Source organism: Ailuropoda melanoleuca, chromosome 14 (assembly GCF_002007445.2).
Source record: "Ailuropoda melanoleuca isolate Jingjing chromosome 14, ASM200744v2, whole genome shotgun sequence".
NCBI classification, from domain to species: Eukaryota; Metazoa; Chordata; class Mammalia; order Carnivora; family Ursidae; genus Ailuropoda; species Ailuropoda melanoleuca.
Window position 1 is genome coordinate 69071395 of NC_048231.1, and position 22705 is coordinate 69094099.

At 44.1% G+C, this 22705-nt stretch overlaps 1 protein-coding gene across 12 annotated transcripts in view; it reads left to right on the top strand.

The window, feature by feature from the left end:
- The window catches only part of DTNA (dystrobrevin alpha), a 245090-nt gene extending 225842 nt beyond the window's left edge, over positions 1-19248 (top strand). For 7 of the 12 annotated variants that reach the window (XM_019797931.2, XM_019797935.2, XM_019797938.2 and 4 more), the window contains 6 exons: positions 3806-3965; positions 6467-6556; positions 7806-7974; positions 10534-10666; positions 12624-12672; positions 15619-15745. In XM_019797931.2, the coding sequence (XP_019653490.1) occupies positions 3806-3965; positions 6467-6556; positions 7806-7974; positions 10534-10666; positions 12624-12641 (570 nt within the window). In that variant the 3' untranslated portion in view covers positions 12642-12672; positions 15619-15745. Of the gene's footprint in view, positions 1-3805; positions 3966-6466; positions 6557-7805; positions 7975-10533; positions 10667-12623; positions 12673-15618 lie in introns of all 12 variants that reach the window. The other 5 variants (XM_019797930.2, XM_019797936.2, XM_019797929.2 and 2 more) reach the window with 3 other exon arrangements.
- Positions 19249-22705: the final 3457 nt, after the last annotated feature.

Consider the following 22705-nt stretch of genomic DNA (forward strand, 5'->3'; position numbering starts at 1 on the left):
TGATACAACGGCAGGTTGAGTGGACTCAGAGGATAGGAGTGCAGAAATGAATTTTTCATTTATTTGCTAGGAAGTGAGCTATTTTAAGTTTGCCAAGTATGATGTATGTTTTCCTTCTTCCATAAATCAACTTCCTCCCAGGAATTTTAGATCTATATATTGATCTGCATGGACCATGGTCACTTACGTCTTCTCTCCATTAATCATCACGTAATTTCCAGGAAAGGATGTTCACAAAGATTACTCACTCTAACTCTTCTGAAGTTGTTAGCAGACAGCCAGACTTCGTGACCAGGCCAGAAGCCACCACCCGCAGAGGTCACCACCTGTAAATGAAACCCAGTGACATCGACACTGATCTACCCCAAAGCCAAGAGACAACTGCCCTTTCCTAGTGACCCTACGGAAAGAGCCAGTAGGAAGGCCAGAGATGGCATTCCCAGCAGTAGGTCCCAGGAAGTGCATCAAACTGGACAGTGTTCAGACAAAGAGAGATGATCTCCCAGGGAGCCAGAGCCCTCCCCACCCCCCAGAGTCTTGACATGTTGTCGGCATGGGGAGTTGTAGGGAAGATGCCACTGAATTTTGTCTCCAGCACAGAATCTCCACTTAAATTCTTCACATAACCAGACTGCTTGAAATTGCACCACTTAGAGATTCATTTAGGAGATGGTGGCTATCCGTCATTCACACATCGGTGTAATTTAGATTCAGTCCATTGTTTTTCCCTTAACACATAACTACAGTCAATTATTTTTCTCTTAACACAGAACCACTAATAGGGGGCTTGGAAGGAAGGAAGCAGGCAGAAAGAAGTGGGGAAAGTTGGTTTTGAAGACCAGGCAGTATTAAGCAGGGAGCGTCAGGACTGGGAATGCCACAAACACAGTTAGCGGGAGAGCCAGGGCGTGAGAAGAAGGGGAGGGTATTGCCGGAGGTAAGAGACGTACAGACAGGCAGGTTAGAAGGACCAGGTCAGTGCGCAAAGGGAGGTGGCAGCCCCGCAGGCACCCTCTACCGGAGAGCCTGATGGAACGGGTGCAAGGTGCGCCAGGATAGCCTTTAGAACACTGAAATGCACACCCACAGCCCCACATCCGAAGTCACTGGCTCCAGATAGGTCCCAGGATCCAGAAGCTCCCAGGCTTTAGAAAGGCAGTGCAGTGCAAATACCACATACAGAGCTTCACATCGGGTATGAAACAACCTATGTTGCTTTTTGGATTCCAAATTTGCAGAGAAGAGATTTGCACCTGCATTTCTGTAGTGACTGATACACAGCCCACAGGCTCTCCCACTCCTGGGGCACTCACACTGTGCCCCACAACCCAACAACTGAAAGGTATTGTCCAGCCCAGCCAGAAGCCCTGGGCTGCCACTCCAGCACCATTCACTGGTGGGTCCAGGCCCTGCAGTTCTCAGCCTTTCGGCAGCTAAACCTTCCTCCATTAGTGAAGCCTGTAATGGGTGGTCACAGTGCCTTCGGTCCTCAAAAGCGGCTGTGGCGCTGTGGGAAAGCCCCAGGCTTATAGGTCAAAGGCTGGGGATCCATTTTATTTCTGCCATTCTCTAGTTCGGAGGCTTTGGGTGACCCAGTTATCACCTCTGAGCCTCAGTTGGCTAACCTGAAAAATGGGAATATAATACTTCATATGGTTGCTAGAAGGATTAAGTGAAATAGTTGGGCTGAAATTGCTTTATAGACTGCAAATTGCTCTTCAGATATAAGCAACTACCATTCCAGCACCAATAATGAGGAGAATGAAACCAAACAATGTACGTGAAAGTGCTTTGGCCACTGCAAATTACATACAAAAGTGCGGTTGTATTATGACTATTATTATTATTATGAACCTCCTACCCCAGAAGAGGGTCTGGATCCCCAGAGTTGAGGGAGTAACCCAGCTGTGTAGCCAAGAGGGTCCTCCTTCCTTCAGCCCCTCTGTCCAACTTCCCATCCCAGTCCCTCCTCCCTGCTGTGTGACTGGTCCTTGGGGAAAAGGACAAGTAAGAAGCGGCAAGGAGCCCGGGCCGAGGGCCCTGCCTGGAGAATGGGGCACAGGAGGGTTTCCCAAGGGAAGGCAGCCCTCAGGGGAGGGGAAGTCCTTTGAGGGACCCTCAGCAGCCCAAACCCAGCCAGGTCCCTGCAACCCAGGACAGCGAGAACATGTGTGCTCAGACACCAGCCCAGGCTCTCCCGCTCTACCTCCCAAGCAGTCCTTTTTACCTGAGCATTGGGGTCCACACTTGCACGTTTAGAGTAATGATGCCTATTTCAGTGGGTCATGGAGAGAAATCAACGGGGAGGCGCATGAAAACCCTTCTACCTGGCAAAGCACAACGCAAAAGTAAAGTCATTTCTTACTGGCATGGGGAGCAGGGGGATGCCATGGTAGCTCAGAAGCAGAGGTTTCGTGGTGAATGAGACTGAGCTGGCAAAGTCTGCCGGGGAAAACCAGGCCCGTCCTTGAGCAGCCTGGGCCAACAGGCTGCAAAAGCATCACACCAGCAGGCAAACTTCTCTTCCTTGGGCCCGGACAGACCATTCCAGGTACTGTGGAGAGTGAAAGAGTGGCATCCCCAGCCCATTGGTCATCACATGAGTTCTTTGCTCTGCTCTGTTGTTTTTTCTCGTTTTTAATTCTAGATTTTTCTCAATTTGTAGATTTGACTTTTATGTGTGATGCTGAGCCCCCGAAAGCTAACAGCATGGCATTTTACAGGACTGATGTTGTGTGTTTTAACTGCAAGCAGACCCCACAGCAAAGTCTAAATCAAATCCTCCAGGGCACTGCTCTCATGGCTTTGAATGGGTTGATGCGAATCTCCGGGCCTTGCTATGGAAGAGTCCTCCCTCTTCCTGGCCAGACCCAACAGACGAATGGTGTTTATGTGAACACCCAATCTTTGAGTATGCACCCGAGGGTCGCATTGCATTTTCTTACTCATGACTGGCTTCCTTTGTAAACTAATTATTATAACCCAGAAAACGTTTCCACGAAACCTCATCGTAGAGACAAAGCTGTGAGATTCAAGGTGTGAATGGTTTCATGCCCAGGACTGTAGAGCCGACAGAAATGGCTTTCAGTTGTCTTCTACTTTTTTTCTTTACTCACTTTTAAATCTCCCTGTCCTTATTGCTAAAATAACTGCTTTTTCACAGACGGAGAGAAGGACATTTCCCACAGGAAACAGTAGCCAAAAATTAGAAACCAAGAGTTCTTTTTTTCTCTTCCCTGCTTGAATCCCTGAGTCACAGAGCAATTTGACAAAGTGAACTCTTACCAAAAAATAGGGCTTAAACAATTTATACCTCATTGGATTCTTAATTTGAGACTCAACGTGCACAATGTTACATGGCATGATCTGGCCTAGAAATTCTCCCCTAAAGACAGAGGGAGGATGCAAATTCGGAATTATACAAACCACATCCATCCCCAATAGTCTCTGAGTTTATATTTCAAACTTTGTCCTAAAATGTCTTTTTATTCTGCATAGAACTTCCTTCAAGGAGGAAACAGACACACCTTGTAATTCTCGCTGCTCCACAGTAGCCTCATCCCCCGGACACACATCTCGTGTACGGTAGAACAGTGCTCTACTAACATTCTTAACGTTCAGTATGCAACCGAAACTCCAGATTATAGACAGTAAGGTCCTGAATTATGCGCACCTGCGACAGGTTTAGGATTACCATCTCCATTACCGAGGATGTCCTCCTGCTTGGGAAGCTCACCGTTCGTTGTTTTTAACCTTTGACGGAGGCTTTGGGAAGACACATTAATGACTTGCATTGTCTCTCCAGACGCAGGGGGCAGGTTCTCCTCGCTCTTCCCCCAGCCACACCATCAGCAGGCCCATCCCCATGCCGGTGCGGTCCGCCTCTGTCTGCTCCAGCCCGTCGCACACACCTCAGGACTCCCTCACGGGGGTTGGGGGAGACGTCCAGGAGGCGTTTGCACAAAGTAAGTGGGGGCACTGGTGGTGGTTGTGTTGTGCTTTTCTACGTGGCAAGTAGGACCCCGCGGTGTATTGGGCGCTTAGAGTGCATCAGAACCACAGTGTGGACATGCCCACAGTGTGAACACGCCCGCGTAGTCCTTGTGCCCGCCTGGCCCCAGAGCTGGTTAGAACCCCCTTAGGGCTGATCTGTTTCTCACTTCACCATCCTACCTTCCTTGGGCTTCTATAGCCCGGCTCCATTTTTTATGAGTCTTTGCTCATGAAGGGAAGGAAAATCCTTTACCAGTATCCCCGGGAACTTTGTAAATGGAATCCATTTTAAAATTCTGAAAGATCTTATTTCCAGCTTTCTTCTCTTGATGTTAAAGCAAACCCAGGATGGAGGTTAAACAGTCCCCCCTGAAGTGGGAGGTAGCCCCGCGGCGATCAAGGGGGCGCTTCGTCACTCTACAGCTGCGCTCAAGAGCTGACTCATTGCCTGTGTAACGTGGGGCCACGGGGTTCAGCCGCCATAGTTAATGCAGGAGCACAAACAGTGAGAAATAGAAGAGAATTCCCCCACCTGCTGCCTTTCCACTCACACACCAGGGGTGGGGGAAGGGTCCTCAAGGCAAGTGATTTTGTTCATTTGGAAATATTTTAACCCTTTTTGAAACTTTTTCTTGGCCATCGCTTTTAAATTGACGGAAATTTTGAAAAAAAAAATCCTCCCACAGATCCTCACCCTGCCAGTCCCATTCCCAAACTATTGAACAGTGTGGTCCTTCTTAATTTTTCATTTAGATATGATTATGTATGTTTACGTGTGTTTTTATAAACACCTACTCTTCTTTTTTACACAAACAAGACCATGCATTGCATTTTGATGTGCAATTTGCATTTTCTTTAAGTTAGGAATATAGCATGAACATCCTTCCGGGTCCTCAAATATAGATCTAAGGAAGAGGGAGATATATTCGATTACTAGTTGTAAGGCAAAAATAAATAAATAAATCTATATCTATAAATAAACAAATAAATAAAGTCGAAAGACAAAAAACAGACTGTGGAAAACATTTCCAGCATATGTGGCAATCAAGTTTCACAATTTCAGCTACACATAAAGCATACAGAGATCAGTAAGAAAAAGTCCCAAACAGAAACAGGTGAAGGATATGGACAGAAGAAGCACTATAAATTGCCAATAAAGATATAAAAAGATGCCCAATCTCACAAACCACTGGAGAAATCCAAATATCACCTCCCGCCTAGCAGATTAAAAAGAAAATTTAACATTAGTAATAGGCAGAGATAGCAAGAGTGTGAGGAAAGAGACACTCTCGTGCATTGTGTATGGGGATAAAATCTGACATTTTAAAGGAAGAGAATGATGTACTCTGTGCTGTGAGGGAGAGGGAAAGATCCAAAAGAGGCCTTTTTCTTCTGAAAAAGAAAATAATTTAAGTTATACAATATAACCTTTTTTAAAATTTTTAGAAGAAAAAAATGTCCTTTCTCTAAATCTCATCTTGAAAAAATTTACGGTATTTTTAATCAAATTGAGCTTTCAATTATCATCGTTTTATCTGACTACTTTGATTTTTTAATTTATGAATATTTATTATTTTACTTATTGAAGTTTACTTTCTGAGAAATTACAGGATGAACCATCGTGGCTGGGAGGCAACCCCCAGCTCATAAAGAGCTCATGCTACGTGAGTTCATCTGCAAGTCAGGTGTTTGCGATCTTGAGCCCTTTTTCTCCAAGATATTATGGTGCCTGCCTGGCCCTCTGTTCGTCTCTACCTCACACCCAAGCCAGCCTACAGATACCCATTTAACCCTTTGTGTGCCTGAAACATCATCGTAATCTTTGTCTACCGTGGAGAACCATAGCCTAAGTTGCAACTCAGAGTACCCAACATACATCTTCGGCCCAGGTCTCACAGCAGGTGAAGACCCCCCACCCCTGTTCTACGCTCTGGGGCATTCAGTGAATAGGGTTCCCACTCCCCAGAGATACCTGTGATGGTAGGGGGAGCTCTGGGAGCCCTGAGGAGAGACAGAGGCAGTGGTGATGGAGCTCAGAATCCCATGTGCTCAGCCACCAGGTCGTGACTGAAGCAGTAGCAGCAGCGGGCAAGGTACAGCTCAGTGGGCAACACCAGGCTTTACATCTCTGTGAGTTTTCCTAAGAAAGGTGGCCAGAGATACTCATTGACCTGGGACCAGCCCAGTTTGTGCCAGGTCACCTAGTCTTATTATCATGCCACCCCCTTTCACTCATAAACTTGTCCCGATTTGTACAAGAAACTAAATGAACACCTCCCTCTTCAGTGGCCACTGCCCTAAGTACAATGTATTGTTTCAGAAAAAGAACCAAAGCACTTCTGAAAAGGAGAGGTCTTGGGAGTTTTCTTGCTCCAGGATTATCAATGTAAATGATAAACTGCATAAAGATTTGGGGGAAGAAAAGAGGGAAGGCTGTGCTTTTTTTCAAATGATCATTTCTTCTTCACTGCAGGTTCAAGAAGAAACTTAAGGAATGACTTACTAGTAGCAGCGGATTCCATCACTAACACCATGTCCTCTCTCGTGAAAGAGCTGAATTCCGGTGAGTCCCCCTCTCATTTGTCTGCTCACTGCAGAGGGACCCATAAGTGCTAGGGGCCCCTGTTAGAGATCTCCTCATGGGCAAGTAGAAAAAGATATTTTAAAAATCTATGTGATATTTTGTTGATATTTTCTGATTTTTTAGTATTGTTTATATTTTGCTAATGGGAAGACTAATACATGGTCAATGCAGAAAGTTTGAAAAATACAGAGAGGAATAAAGAAATACACTAAAATTGACTTGTAATTCCAGTTTTTGTAATATCTAATATTTGTAACTTGTAATATCATGATCCAAAGTAACATGATACTAAAGTTACTTTAAAAGGTCAAATGTTTTATTTACTCATTTAAACTCTGTTCATTTGAAACGCATGGCTATTTGAATGAGGCCAAGTTGACGTTTACCTTTGCAAAATGTCCAAAGAAAGATCTGCCCCGAAAATAAAGAGCATGACATTGAGAGGGACTCTTTATTCTAATAAGACTGCACAGTTTTTAAAACTTTAACAACATGAACATGCAAATAAATATCTCACCAGTTACTAATACATCTCATTTGTTCCTTAAGCCCACCTAACAAAAAATGCCTGGCAGTCACAAAGTTGGAGATTAAACAATCGTAAGAAATAAAACCTCGATATTTAAAAAAATTCTGGATTTAAGTTTCTTAAAGCCTCTATAGTAAGAATTAAAGTAATGAAATTGTTGCTGCTGGTCTAGTTTAAGATCACCAAGTGGGATAAAAATGGTGGTAGTTCATACATCCTGCCTCATGGCCTGTACCCACTGCCCCAGCACATGATGACCAAAATGTTATTCTCACTGTGGAAGCTTCAACTGCTATTAGTTTATACTCACAATACTTTGAGATATTAAGTGAATATATTTTATATTTGTATTTCCTAAATTAAAGTAATAGTAAGCACAAGTAAGAGCAGTTCTCACGAAGACTTTTCTAGAAAGGATAAAGCAGAAATATTAAGTCAAGACACAAAAATTCCTCAATATGATTGAGATTTTAAAAAGACAATACTGTATACCAAATGATTTTCTAGAAACTCATGTCAGTAACAACTGTCATTTTGGAAAAAAAAAAATAATAAACTCACCTGACTTATGTACCATAACTGGTTAATGTTTTCTACAGCACAGGTTGGCTTATGTTCAGCCCAGCCCTTTATTTGCCAATCATAAAAAAAAAAAAAAAAATCTAAGTCCTTCTTCATTTCTTCCATCATACCTAATAGAGGTGGGGAGTGAAACAGAGAGTAACGTGGATTCTGAATTCACACGGACTCAGTTTGAGGATCTGGTCCCATCGCCAACCTCTGAAAAGGCTTTTCTAGCACAAATCCACGCCCGAAAACCTGGGTACCTCCACGGCAGTGCCACCCCCAGCACCATGCACAGTGACGTGTGAGTATCTTCTGCGGGGGGCATTTCTGAGTAACACAACACCCTGTGGTGAATAGAGGAAAATAGAAACATGGTTGCTTCGTTCTTTGTTTCAGAAAGGGATGACACAGTTTCCTTTTCTGCCAGAAGAGGTAGGAGGGTGCTACGTTAAATTTGGTGTTGGGACTTCTCCCCCTTCACTATAGCCAGAATAGCAATGACCAGAACCAACCCGTGCTTGTTGAGAGCCTGGTGTGCCCAGGGCATGATGTTCGTTGTATACAAACTAGTATGAAAACATCACTCCCTGCCTTCGGGACTCACAGACTTGCTCAGGAGAGAAATCATCCTATCATCTAAAGGTACTGTATTTGCCCTTAGAGGCCCAGGTGATGCTAGACGGGCCTCTACTCAGAATGGGTGTAAACAACGTTATATAAACACCAGGAATTGGAATCAGTAAATGTCTGAAACCTCATTATAAAGAAATCCAGTCTGGTTGACTTGTTGAGTATGTATAAATCTGACCTTTGAGAGGCATTGTGCAAAGATTTTCACCCAATTAGGCTTCTGTAGCTTGACAGAAAGCAGCAGATTCAGTGACGTCCCCTCTAGACTTTTCTGTGTCCCTGGATCAGCTCAAACTCCAAGTAGACAAGGCCTAGGAAACCAAAGCTGAGAAGCAAAGGGGGAGGCGCTGTGACAGACTTGCCGAGCCCAGCTTGGGAGGGAAGGAAGGCAGGCAAGCAAGGGAGCCTTCAAGAGAGCGGGGCTCGTGCGGCAGTGAGAAAGGTGGACAGAGAGGCTCACCAGAGGGTTGCAAAGGGGTTCACTGAGCATTACAAACTAGGAAGGTGATGGTGCTTAATGTGAAAAATGCTGCAGACTCATCTACAAAAATAAACTGGCCATTTTCAGGACCCAAAGAAGAAACTAACCAGAGGCCTTTCTGGTGTTTCGGATCTCAATCCAAGTAGTGAGTAGACCAGTAATAACGGGGAACTATAAATAGATGTGGTTTGAAAGCGGGTGGTGAAAAGGCAGGCCGAGAGATCCAAACAAAACAGTTCTAACATAATTTTAAATAGCAGTAGGCTGCTGCTTTTAATTTTAGTTTGCTTTCTTGTCCTTTCCTCTATAATTTAGAATTATTTGATTTGTTTTAATTCAAAATGGTGAATTAATGGTCGTCAGTTTAGTCTGGTAAGTAACATATCTGTTTGACTTTTCATAATGAAGCATTTACATGTGGTTCCCTAAAGTTTTCTTGTTCTAATCCAAAAATCCAAGACTATAGCTAAATCTACCCCACTCCACTGTCCCCGGTATGCTGGTGACAGTACCAGCTACCAACACAACTGCGGGGATTGGGAAGGGAAAGTTGACAGAGGCCTCGCAGACCTCTTTAAGGCTGGCCCCAAACCTCTAAAAATAATGAGAACATGTCGTACAGATATAAATAAACATGAACAATGGCATTTAAGTTCCAACCCAGAAACATCTACTTGACTGCTCTCTTCACTTTAGGGATGTTTTCATATCTGTACTATCTAAACAGGTACCGAGTTTTACCCTGAGAATGTTTTAGTCCTGTGATTTAGGTAGTGAATTTATGTTTAGTCTTGGGAAGGGTTTTTATAAATTGGGATGGATAGATGCAAATAGAGTCGCACATTAGTGAATGAGATCATTCTTTGCTATTTATCTCATGAAAGAATTGAACAATTTGAGTGGATTCTTGGATTCAGAACTAGCATAAATTTTTAAGATCGAGAGTTGTGGGTTCAAGTATTACCTTCCTGACACCAATGAGCTGATATTCTAAGACTTATTCTACTGTAAAAATAAAGTACATGGGTGCACGTCCCTACATATGTGCATAACACAAAAGGGGGTAAATTATGAACAAATGTCCTTAATCATTATTTCACTAGAGGGCTCACTTTCCTTATAGAAAGTATTCTTGGATTCCATTAAAAAAAAAAAAAGCCCACAGATTGGGAAAACTATATCCTCTCAAAAGATAAGGCTGCCTCTTTTAATGTTGACACACACTTTAAAAGCAACTCATTCCTGTAAATCAGAGGGAAACACAGATAACCAATGATCATTAGACTGCCATAGAAAAACTACATCTGGGGGCGCCTGGGTGGCGCAGCCGTTAAGCGTCTGCCTTCAGCTCAAGGTGTGATCCCGGCATTCTGGGATCGAGCCCCACATCAGGCTTCTCCACTGGGAGCCTGCTTCTTCCTCTCCCACTCCCCCTGCTTGTGTTCCCTCTCTCACTGGCTGTCTCTCTCTCTGTCGAATGAATAAATAAAATCTTAAAAAAAAAAAAAAAAAAGAAAAACTACATCTGAGAATTCCTTGATCATCTATTTCTCCAAACTTCCAAAGTTTGTATGTTTGTTTGTTTTTTAATTTTCTGTTATGTAACAGAAGATGTTGGATTGAAGTGAACTGAAGCCAAGAGGCAAATTGGGGGACTCGGTAAATGGGCCCCAAAACTACAGCTAACACATGAATTCCACCCCTACTTTTAAGATTTGCTCCCAAACACCATTTGTGGTCTGTTCCCAGGGTCTCAGAAGATGGGGACCCCTACGTGCGGCCAGAGGATGAGAACTATGAAAATGACTCGGTCCGACAGCTAGAGAACGAGCTCAAGATGGAAGAGTACCTGAAACAGAAGCTGCAGGATGAAGCCTACCAGGTATGGGGAGCCAGGCCTGGCCCCGGCCTCCCCCGCTCCGGCCCCCCACCCCCCACCCCTTGGTAGCTGGCTCTTTGATGTTACCCAGAAAATCCATGCCTTCTTTCTTCCACCCTCCCTCTCCAGAATATTCTGATTGCATTCCTTACTCCACATATTCTAGACAGTTGTAAAAATTGTAAGTACTTCTTAGAGCTATACCACTCACCATGAATTCTTAGAAATTCTCATCTGGAAAGTGAAAAAGACCTTGTGCCTTTAGGGGAAACACAGTGACTAACAATCCGTACTCTTCCAAGATCATTGGGAAAGATGTGTTTTCTCATAGATTAAAAAAAAAAAAAGATATAGAGAACAAGGCCCATGGAAACTGAATAAGTATAAATCTATCTCTTCCCTTGAATCATTTGTCCTCATCCTCCTTCCCTTCCCAACTCATGTCAACATAAATAAGGAGGAGAGTATCAAATCTCACCAAGAGACGTGGGAGGTACTGCTGGCCCCGTGTTCAGCGGGGTGTGGATGGACAGATTTTCATATATACTGCAGTGTAGTATGAATCCATCTGAGAATTCACTGAACGTAGCACACACAACTGGGAGTAAGCGTAATTAGTAAGTCACCCTAAAGGGGATGCATTTTCCCCATGGAGATTGTTCTGCTGCCCTGTTTGTCTTGCTTGTATATTTCTCTTCCCTGTAATTCACAGGTGTTTTCTTGAGGCCCTGGGAGTTCAGGGATGTTTGCCTGGTTGAGACCTGAGCCCCCCCACCCCCAGGCCCCATAGGATAGTTCTTCACGTGGGGCTTTCTGTCCAATGGCCAGATAAGCTTCCTCCACATTCTTAGCTGAGCAGTGGCCCTCTCTTATTCTGTTAGTGAAGGAAAGAGAAGCAGAGAGAATACATACCCTCTACTTCTCTTATGTTTATGGATTGTTTTGAAGTATCTTCCCAAGAAGAATGTAGCGAGAGAGAAACTGAAGCCTACTAACCCCACCCCGACTCTATAAAACAAAAATTTTGCCTCTTTGGAATGTTCTATTAGCCTTTTCGGTTTAGCAACCATATTTGAAAAAGAACTAAAATGTAAGTCTAGTCATTCCCCGCCCCCCAAAAAAAGAAAAAAATCAATGACTGTATATGTAAAGCCACGCTTCAACACTACGGAAACGGGCAAAGTTGCCGGAAATGAAGAGCCATGGAAAATGCTCTTACTTTGCCACTTCTGTGGCCTGTCCATGGAAGGAAATTAGCCTGGATGAAGTTGCCAGGGTGTCTCTGGGAACTCCAAGGGATGGCATTCCTACACATATTTCATTTGGCTCTGCTGCCTGGAGGGAAAGAGGGATGTGGTTAAACAATCAATGTTCTGGTTCATGCTGTTAGCAGCGCCTGCTGGCCCCTCTTCGAGCCATATCAGTTTCTGGATGTTGGTGACAACAGTAACTGTAATTCTAGGTGTTTGTTTTTTTTTTTTTAAGAGAGACAGTCATTTCATATAAAAATATTAGATTTTTATTTATTTTAATGACTTAGGAGTTTAACCTTCCATGAGTAAAATGAAGGGAAATTATATTACTAGCTTAAGATGCAATCGGAGTTTTTGCCATCTCTGGTTAATCTTAAACTCTTTCTCTCCTTTCCTTTCCGTGCCCAGTGACTTCCAAGGAAAGGTAAAGAAAAGGTGTAGGGATGGTCGTAGGCCTGTGCGTCCCCACTCAAGGTGTATGCCCTAGAGCACGTCGAAGTGGCTTTCCTTGACTACTCTGTGAGCATATGGTTGCTTGATGGGTCAGAATGCTGTTTTCATTCATTGGACCCTCTCTCTCTCTCTCTCTCTCTCTCTCTCTCTCTCTCTGTCTTTCTGCATGGCTTCCAACCAAATAATGCACCGGCTTGACTGCATCACAGACTTGACATGTCACCTTTCTTGTTTGTGTCCTTTGTCACCCACAGGTCAGCTTGCAAGGCTGAATACAATATCCTTTTATCACTCTCCTCTCAAGTAAGTACCGTCTTATTTAGGAGGAAACGTGGTCACTGTACACTGAATTCTGATACCTAGTAACCTAAATTCACAATCACTCTCTCTTAGGTGTTTCTCTGTTCTATGTGATAAAATATCCTCCTTCCCAGCTGATATCAAAGAATCATCCCGGCCTATGGAGCATTTCATTATAATCCAGTGGAGATTTGGCAGACAACCTTGGGAATTGACTTTTTACTCTATTAATTAGGGAAAGTGGCACAGAAGCTTCTATAACACCAGAGATGCCCCAGAAACCCTCCGGGGCTATGGCGCCCCATCACCCATCCCTAACAGCACCTGAGTGTACAGCCTCTCTATCACTTGGGAAGGAAAAGTCTAGGCGTGCTCAGCACATCCAGAGAGGGGCCAGCCTCAGAGCCATGCTGTATTCAGGACCCAGAGATCAAATGCGAGCACCTTAACAAGTGAAAACAAAACCATGTATGAGTAAAGAAAACAAAAGAAGCAAAACAGAGAGGACAACTTCTGCAGCCTTATATTTTTGGAATAGCTGATTCAAATTCATTGTGGAATTCAGCAAGATACAGCTTAATTTAAAATATCATTCACGTGGCATGTGATTCCCCACCCCCAGGAACCTACCCACATACGTGGAAAATTCTCAGTCATGTGTGTGGTGTAGAGAGAATAGCACTTGACTGGCAGGACCACTGGTGTGTCACTGTCTAAAGCTCAGACCCTTGGACTCTGACAGACCTGATTTCAAATAGGGGTTCCACCGAATCATGGCCGCATACCCTGACAAATTATTAAACCCCTATGAACTTCTGTTCCCTCTGCACAACATATATCGTAATACTTACCTCGTAGTGGAGTTGTCCTCACTGGGATGTAGTTTATAAAGAGCTTAACATGGTGGCAGACACACCATAATTTCTTATGAGCACACACGTACATGCCTGACTTGACGCTCTTGCTTTACAAGCAGTTCCGTCCCGGGGAGCAGCTGCAGTTATGATGGAAGTGTATGGGAACCCCCTTCCCGCCCGGGACTCAGAACTAGCTTGCTCTCTGTGTTTTTATGAACAAAGCTAGGACTAAGCTAGGTGCCATGATTTTATACACTTCTGGCTACACCATCTCATAAGTCTGGATGGTGTCTCTGGCTCCAGCTGATGGCCATTTAGCTGTCCCTCATTACAGTTCAGAGTAAACACACCTCTCCCAGTCTCTGGCTCTAGGGGCCCAAGGACTTGTATCCACTTCAGTCATACAGTCTTTCCCAACCACGGACTCCCAGAAGTCTATAGTACAGCTGGTAGAAAAGTCAACTCTGGCTGCTATATTTAAAAAGGGATCTATTTCTCTTAAATGACAAATCAGCTTGCAAAGAATATATCCTAGCTCATGCATTACTGACCTCCTGTCTCAGTCCTTGGGTTAGGATTAAGCAAGTGGAAATCATGGCCTGCTATTATATACTTTACAAGCTCTGAGGCCCTTTTGGTGTGAAAAGAAGGATCTGACTGTATTCTGGTCTCCCTCCCTTGGATTTGAGAATGCCACAGCACGTGCTCTCCTGAGTCATGATGACCACAGTGGAAACAATTCCCAGGAGCTGTTTCTGAAAACTTTTACTCCCATTATAACAAATCTAGTCCCAAAGGAGCAACCCTCTCCTTTCACAGCCTTTTCTTTCTCTTAGAGACAACAATTCGATCATTTTTATTCTGCACATTATTTAAACATCAGTCACTAGTTCTTAGAAAAATATTTTCTTAAACTAATGAAATGTCCTTGACATAAACTCAGATGAGAAGTGGCATTTGGTTCTTCCACCTAAAAGCCAAAGATTTCAGTACTCTAAAAGTTCTTAGGCCGCTGTTTTCATCTTTTGTTGTCAATTTGGCAGTGGAAAATTGAAACCATTGTGTTCCCTGCCATTTACTACATCGTGTACCTCCTGAGTTGGCATTCCACGGGCCTCTAAATGTGAGCCTGTCTCCAAATCAGCCACTTAGGCAAACGTATTTAAAACCTTATGGATCAATCCAGAAGCCAGTGGCTTTTCACCTTTGCAGCTAGTTCTATCCTAGTATAATTTTTCTCGATGTAACCAAGAAATAGAACTGAAATCTTGGAACAGTTCATGCTATTGACATCGATTTGTTTGGGCTTTTTGACCATGCGAAATTGCCCCAAAGCTGGGCATCTCTTATCCAAGGGTCCGGAAGCCAACTTCATCACCGCAAGTCAATTAGGCGTCCATCGGGGTAGAGCCCTACAGGGGTAAGGGGCAGCAGGTGGGACCCCAGAAAAAGAGAAGACCCACCCTCTGCTCAAAAAGAGCTATTTGAAGATAAGTATGCAGTCATCGATACTAACAGGAGCAAACAGAGGAAAATCTTGCCTTTCAACTAGCCTCTTTGGAAGAAATACGGTCTATATAATATTTAACACTAAATTTAAGAATCCACCAAAACTCCATTTTGGCAGACTCAAATCTTGGATTTGTCCCTTTTCCATCCCTCTCCCTACATGGTATACCACTCTCATGGGCCAGCCACATCCTAACTTCAGAAACAGGGGGCTTGGACCACCGAAAGTGGATTTTTTTTTTTTCTAATTACCATGGCATTTCGATGGTAGGTTGTTGTTCTCATCTGCTTGTCTGGTGAGAACAGCACACACATTTCTCTTTGGGTTGCTTTAACCCTCCAAATGCCTCAGATACCCATTAAGCAAGAGACTCCATGCAGAGGATTCCCGTCCTCTCTTTCCGAAGGAGCCATAGCACACGGTGTCCCAGGACATTTGCTCCTGATTGTCAGAGGAAAGGAGGAGAGAGAGAATGTGTGAATGTATGTGTGTCGGGGGGCTGGGGGGAATCCTAAGCTTCAACACCCTAATTTAGAGAACAGTTTGCATCTTTAAAAAAAATTACACATTCCTTATTCCCAGGCAAGCTATAGTCAGACAGATGATGAAGGTAACACGAAAGCTGGTGATGGAGAGCCCCGCACCCACCCCCACAGAGGAGAAGACACGGCCCGGCAGCAGCCTCCGCGCAGAGAGGAGCCCCCCCGCGCAGCAGCTCCTGGCACACCCCACCCCTAGAGACACGTTCTGCCAACTCTAGAGCAGCTAACTTTGCGTTCTAAGATTTGTAGTTCATAGGTGTGTGTTTTGAGAAGGAAAAAAAAAGGACTTCTGACTTCTGTTCAAAGCTAATTTTTCGGCTACATCTTCTGTAACATGGCTCATCCCTGATTAGAAACAGAAAAACAAGGACCACCACACACACACAGAGAGAAAGGAAAACCCAAGGCTGAAAACCCACACTGCTGTTACTCACGATGGCAGTATTAACAAGCATTGTAAGCCTTTGCACACGATATGAACCTGTTCAGTTTACAATGACAATATTAATACTGTTTATAGCTAGGCATCTGATTTCTGAATTCTCTGAGATTTTAGGGAACCAGTTTATTATACACTGTACGTTTTTTTTTCCACAGCAATTGGAAAAAAACAACCACTTGCAATTATTCACTAACCCCGAAGGATTCGGTACCTGAGTGTACAGACTCAGAGCCCGGAAGCCAGGAGGGTCCTTGGCCTGTGCTGTCTGCATTGGTCTCTAAGTCTCTGTGAGCAGTGACTTGAACCCATCACACCAGGATAATCCAGTCTTTGGAGCTACTTTCCAACTTGGGGTTGTTTTCTTTCAAGATACTCTAACAAATCAGCCATAGAATTTAGTGTAAATATTTTTTCCAGATAGATATCATATTCAAAAAGAAAAAAAGGCAACGTTCAAATGATATAGAATCTAGTTTTGAAAATCAGCACAGATCTTCTTAAAAACTGTGAACTATGTTTTGAAATACTCGTTGCTAAAGCTGTTTATAAACCACAGGTGCCATAAGATCCCCAAACGGACTCAAGTGATCTCTGCTCTTCCAGGGGCGTGTCCCTCTCGTTTTAGCCTTAGGGAGCATGTCTAATCACACCGCTCGCCCACAGCTTCCCCGTCAGGTTGTCTGGAGGCCTTCAGCTTTAAATGTACAGGCTTCAAGTGTGCTTGCAAACGCTCACTCTCCTTTTATTTCTGAATGTTTATTGCCTTAGCTGGCTACCTGGTGTTCTGCATGCAGCCTTCTGTGGTCACGGGAGAGGAAATGGGCTCTTCTAAGTGGAGTTGGGATTTTGCACTCAGCGAAAAGCTGATGTGCAAAAGCATTGTCGAAGAAGGAAGAATGAAAGGCTCTGTGGACGGTCCTTTATGAAGGCCCTTGTCAGGGAGCATGAAAGACCTCCCTTAGGGATTCTGGGGAAATGAAAACATAATCTACTTGCTGCAAGATTTCATGAAATAAAAATCTGGCAACATATTGAATACATTATACTTAAATTGGCAGCTTCTCTGGAATTCCTGTCTCCTTTAAAAGAGAAGAGAGCATCATTTTAGGACAGTGGCTCTCAAAGCCTGTGCCCTGGACCAGCAGTATCAGCATCACTTTGGGAATTTATCTAGAAAGGCGAATTCCTAAACCCCGCCCCAGGCCGCTGAATCAGACAGTCTGGGGATTGGGCCCAGCCGTCTGTGCTTTAATAGGCCCTGCAGGTGATTTCCGATGCATGCTGAAGGTTGAGAACCACTGCTTTAGAATAAAGTTGCATATAAAATCTCTAAAAAGGCCTTATTCGGAATAAGCAAGAAAGGCTCTGAGTCAACCTCAAAGCATCAGCAATTCGATTTTGCTTCCGGGGCTGGCAAAAACCTTCTCCCACCCCCACGTATAGTTGGTGATTGGTGCGTGCCCAGGTGAGAACAGACATCCTGACACCTTCCAGGTCTCTCTCCAGAGGGCTCTAAGGTGGTCCCGTCTCTGTGTCTGGTCAGAAACCATGTCCTTAGCTGCCTTTTGGAACAAAATAACTTGCCTTGGGGATAGCAAAGCTCTCAGTTGGCATTCTAAGAAGCCCATTCTGTCCGTTGATGTGCTTCTTCATACTTCCCCAGAGAACCAGCCTGACAAATGTCCCTGAGAATAGGCTGACACCAAAGGCCACAACTGCACAGTTCTCAGATTTCTTTGCACAGACGGATTGTATTATGAGTTTTGTTGGTTTATCTTAACGTTCATCTCCTTTCCACTGCCCATCGTCTGTGAAACCATACCTCTCTAGATGGAGCAGGTGGCCCCTCGTGCCTCATACTTAGTACTTAAAACCACTCCATCCCTGCTACCTACATTGCTGTCAGCTCTAACTCATAGCCAGGTAGTTCTGGAACTCGGAACTCGAATCCTGCAAGTGGCATTCAGCCTCTGACTGGACTGAGCTGACATCTGTAGTCACTCTGTGTTTCTACATCAAAACGCTTGTCTAAGGTTTGAACCGTTTTGCTGATAACCTTCCCCCTTGTCATAGCTTTCGTTGCCAACCCCATGACACGGTTGTCGCTAGCATCGTACAAGCCATTGCAAGGACTCTGGAAACTGCCACCAATGACCAGTTCCTGACTAACCAGCCGCCTTTTCTTTCCCTTAGCTCCACGTCAGCACTGAGACCAGACTCAAGCACCCCTGTCCTGTAACCGAGACAAAATGGCGTGCGTTGTTTTGGGTGTTTGTGGTTTTGGGGGGGTTTCTTTCCCTGGCTCTCCAAATTTACTTTTGGGACCTGTTCTAACTGCAAACCCAGCAGGTTTCACCTGTCCAGGAGATACAGTTATAGCTTGCGGGGGTTGTTTCTTTCTTGTTCCACAATAAATTGTACATCCACCTCCATCAGAGATGGGGGCCTATACTGAGCACTGGTCTAACACAGCCGACGTCCCCCACAGCACCACGCGGAGGGACGGAGGGAGGAGGGCAAAATCTACTGTATGAGAGTCAGGAATCATTTGCGGTTGGTCAGGACGCAAGTCGGGGTAAGTTCAGTTGGTCAGAGGGAGATGTGCTGGAGATTGTGAAAAATGGATTCTCGAGTGATCTCTATAAGGCAGGGAAGGTTCATTTGTAAGTAGTAATGTGAACTGAATTGCATAAGAGTGTGGCCTTTGTTGTGATATACTATGTATTTTCTTATATGCATGAGCCAAACTGTTGCGTCATAATTTAGCACTGATGTTTGCTTTTATTTTGATCATCTTTGCCCCCCCTTATTAGTTCTTGGCTGTTAACTGTAGATAGACCTTGTAAATACGGCAACCTTTGGTTGCTGCAGTCACCTTGGTTTGATTCCACGCAAGGAGCCACAAACAAGAACTCCACTGTGTCCTCAGAAGAAAGGGCATTTTTACTTTTGAACCAAAAAGAGAAAAAAAATCAGAAATGTTACATCTTGAGGCTGATTAACTGTAAGGCATTTTTAATTATGACTACTGTCATTTGACACCATTTGAAATAACCAATCCAGAGACACTAAAGATTTCACAATATTCATTGGTATTGTAACAAAACTACTATTGTATGGGGGTTTTTTGTATTGCTGTTAAGTATTGTTGTGTGTGTGTGTGTGTGTGTGTGTGTGCTGGAACCTCCTGGGGACATGTTATATTTTGAAGTGATTAAACTATTTAATTGTGTGTCTATATTTTGGAATGGAATTATTTCTTCATTAAAAAATGTTTTTAAAAACACTACATCTGTGTATTTTAGTCCTTTCTTTCAATGAATCTTTCTTAAAGCTACATGGAGTCAGTCTGCTCAAGGGAGAAAGACAAGTCGGCACGAGCAGCACAAAGCAGGACCCATCGTTTGAGTCTTAAACTATAGCAAAGTATCTCACCTTTCCCTGCCTTTGGAAGAGTTCTCGTATGTAGTGCCCGCTTTATGTCTGACACCGTTATAAGCACTTTATGTTACTTGACTCGATCCTTTGAATCGCAGCGTCTAGCCAGGTACTTGGCGGTTACAAGCTTCACAGTCATGTGTCGAATGAATGAATAAATGAATTGGTAGCTTTTGTTCTGTTTGCGCTAGAGCTAGGGAGAAAGGAGAATCAGCACCTCCTGGAGGTCGGTGTGTTGATCGCAACAGGAATCAAATTAGAGTTGCAAGGAGTGGACAAAAACTCGGAGTCCACAGAGGCAATCATTCCCTACATTCTCATTTCTCTTCCCAGAACCTCTGGATTCCCATGGGATGTTGGGTTGTGGGGTTTGTTTGCTCAAGGAGCCAATTCCTTTGCGGAACCACTGGCAGAATCTGTGAGTCTGGCTCTGACACTTCATGAATGGCATTTTTGGGAACTCTGACTTGGAATGGTGCTGAAAGTCGTGCTCACAGAGTCTGGGGTTGATTTACAGTTCATGAAAATGCTATAAACACTCGAGAGGCACTAGAGGAAGAAACCAAGTGGCTCTGCTATGCATCAGTGCAGGGGCAAATCCTGACCTCATATGACCACTAGTGGGCGCTCAAACACCCCGCCCATTTGGAGGTGTGCAACAAAAGCATTTCCATGGGTGTCTGTTCAGGTCTCTTTCGGCTGCCTCTCAAGGCCTCATCCCCTCATCGCCTAGGGGCCACCTTTAACTCTGATCCCTACCTCAGCATTTCCTAAATTTATCTAATTGCCAAAGTCACCTAAAAAAATGATTAATCTGAATTAGCACGTCTAGACTGGAGCCAAGGAATCTGTATTTGTAACAAGTGCCTCTGGTAATACAGTCTGACACATTTCAAAAACTGCTATCCTCTTGCTACTCAAAATGTGGTTCCAAGGACCAACAGCATTGACATCACCTGGGAGCTAGTTACAAATGCAAACTCTCGGGCTCCACACGGACCTACTGAATTAGAGTCAGCATTTCATCAAGCTCCCCAGGGAATCTGTGTGCACCTTAAAAGTCAGGAGGCGCCGACCTGAAGTCCAGCTTTAATCCTAGCCTTCCAGGATGAGCAGTTGGGTCCTCCTTAAACTAAGATGGTGCAGTGCTTCTCGAACTGACAGAGTTTGGATTTAGTAAACTGATGATGCTGATACTGATCTGAGGACTACACTTTGAGGTGCATGGCTATGGAATTCTTTTAAATAAGGTTAATTCTAGGGAACTAGTTACTGGCAAATCAGATTTGTGGATTTCTATACATAGCGGGAAAGATACTCAAGTCTAAGGGCTTGCACATAATGGCGGCTCAGTTGGCTGGCCCTCAGGTAACACCACAGCCGGAACTGGAAGACTGGAAGCAGCCAATTTTAGGATTCTGTCAAAGAAGAATCTTGCGCTCCAAGGATTGAGGCCTCTGTCTCCATGATACAAAGAAGCACCCGGGAGTAGGACTCGGTGGTCCTACTGGCCCCGAAAGGGCAGATTTGCGAAGTTGGGATAAGGCCAAACGTGGTGAGGAGAAGCGGGCAACATTTCGGATTCATCATCCCAACAGAGCACATTAGCTACTGAGACACCCGACACCCAGGAAGAGGTTCTCTGGGCACCTTGGAAACCTGGAATTCTGCCATCCGGGACTCTGATGTCAAAGATCAGATTATAAAAGAGTGTAAGAATAATCCCAGTTTGATGACTATTTGAGTGCTCATGTACAGAAAAACACTCACCAAAATGGAGATGATCTAAATCATGGAATTGTGGATATTTTTCTTTCATCATGTTATTCCAATGTTCCCAGATTTCATGCCATAAATAGAGTAAATGGGAGAATGGGTAGATGGATAAGAAACACCGGGGTTGGACAGTTTCTGTGATTTGGTAACAAGGCTCCTTGAGTTGGCCAACGACTTTGAAGGGCATGTCTAACAGTGTGAATTTCCTATGCCTTCAGTAAGCAAAGGATTCTCTTTTTGCCTGAAGAGATGCTCAATAAGGCTAGTATGCCACAGAGCGTTGGAAAATATGTGTATGCTTGCTTTATTTTAAAGAAAACCTGATGAAAATATCAGAGGCTTGTGAGTCAGGTTAAATAATGACAATACTCCATCTTCTTCCCAGTGTTAATTGGTTCAGTAACAGCAAGTGAACCAGGAATGCAGGCCACGCACATTCCCCATCTCTGGTTTTGCTGTCCCATGTGTAAATGGCTTTTCCGAAGGAGGAGGGTTGCTAAGGATAAGCCTTAAGCAAGAACATTTGTTGGAACACAAACGGCAGTAGGCAAACGGTTTCTCTGGCATTCCATTTTTCCGAAAGTCTCTTTGTGGCTGCTCTTGCTTGAGAACAGATAACTCCCTGAAAATATCTGGGAAGGACCAATTAGACCAGCTCTCTGTTCTAGACCTCAAAGAGAAACTTACTTTTGCTTTCCTTGGAATTTTTTTCCTTGGCAAATACCTTTCCTTGCCATCAGCGGGGTGAGTGAGAGTGAGAGTAGGTCAAGAGGGTTGGGAGAAAGGTATGTGCTCACATGTGCTGTCTCTAGGCTGAGGGGATTCTCCGCACACTCAGTTCCACTCATCTGGTACGTGGGGTCAACACTTCATGGTAATAAAGAGTGTTCATTTGCCTGATCTGTCCTCATTTTGATACATTGTGTGCTAAATAGCATAGATTTATCATGAATTTTATGCATCTGTCTTTTAAATCATAGAGGACATTTAAAGTGGTGTCACAAATCAAAAACATAATATGATCCATTTCTACCCCAAGTGGGCATTTTGTAATTCAGTTCTGATGCTAACTACCCAGAGTTAGCATACACCCCACAGGTTCAGGGTAAAGTCCTGCACAAGATTGCCCCATTTCAAATGGCAGTCACAAGTCTCAGGGGCTACCCACACTCCTGACTGACAGGCTCTAAATTCAGAGATTTCCACAACCCCTCAGTTTTGATGATTTGTTACAGCAACTCACAGATCTTGCAGACTATTTTCTACTATGGTTTTATTGCAGAGGATACAGATCAGGAAGAAACATGTGAGGCGGGGTCCAGGAGAAGGAGAGAGGGAGGAGGATACAGACCAGCTGTGCCCCCCTTTTGTGGAATCTGAGCACGTCATTATCCCAGTTCACCAAGCAGAAAGCTTCTGTGTCCAGAGATTATACTGGGAGCTGCATAATGTAGGCATAATTGATCAAACC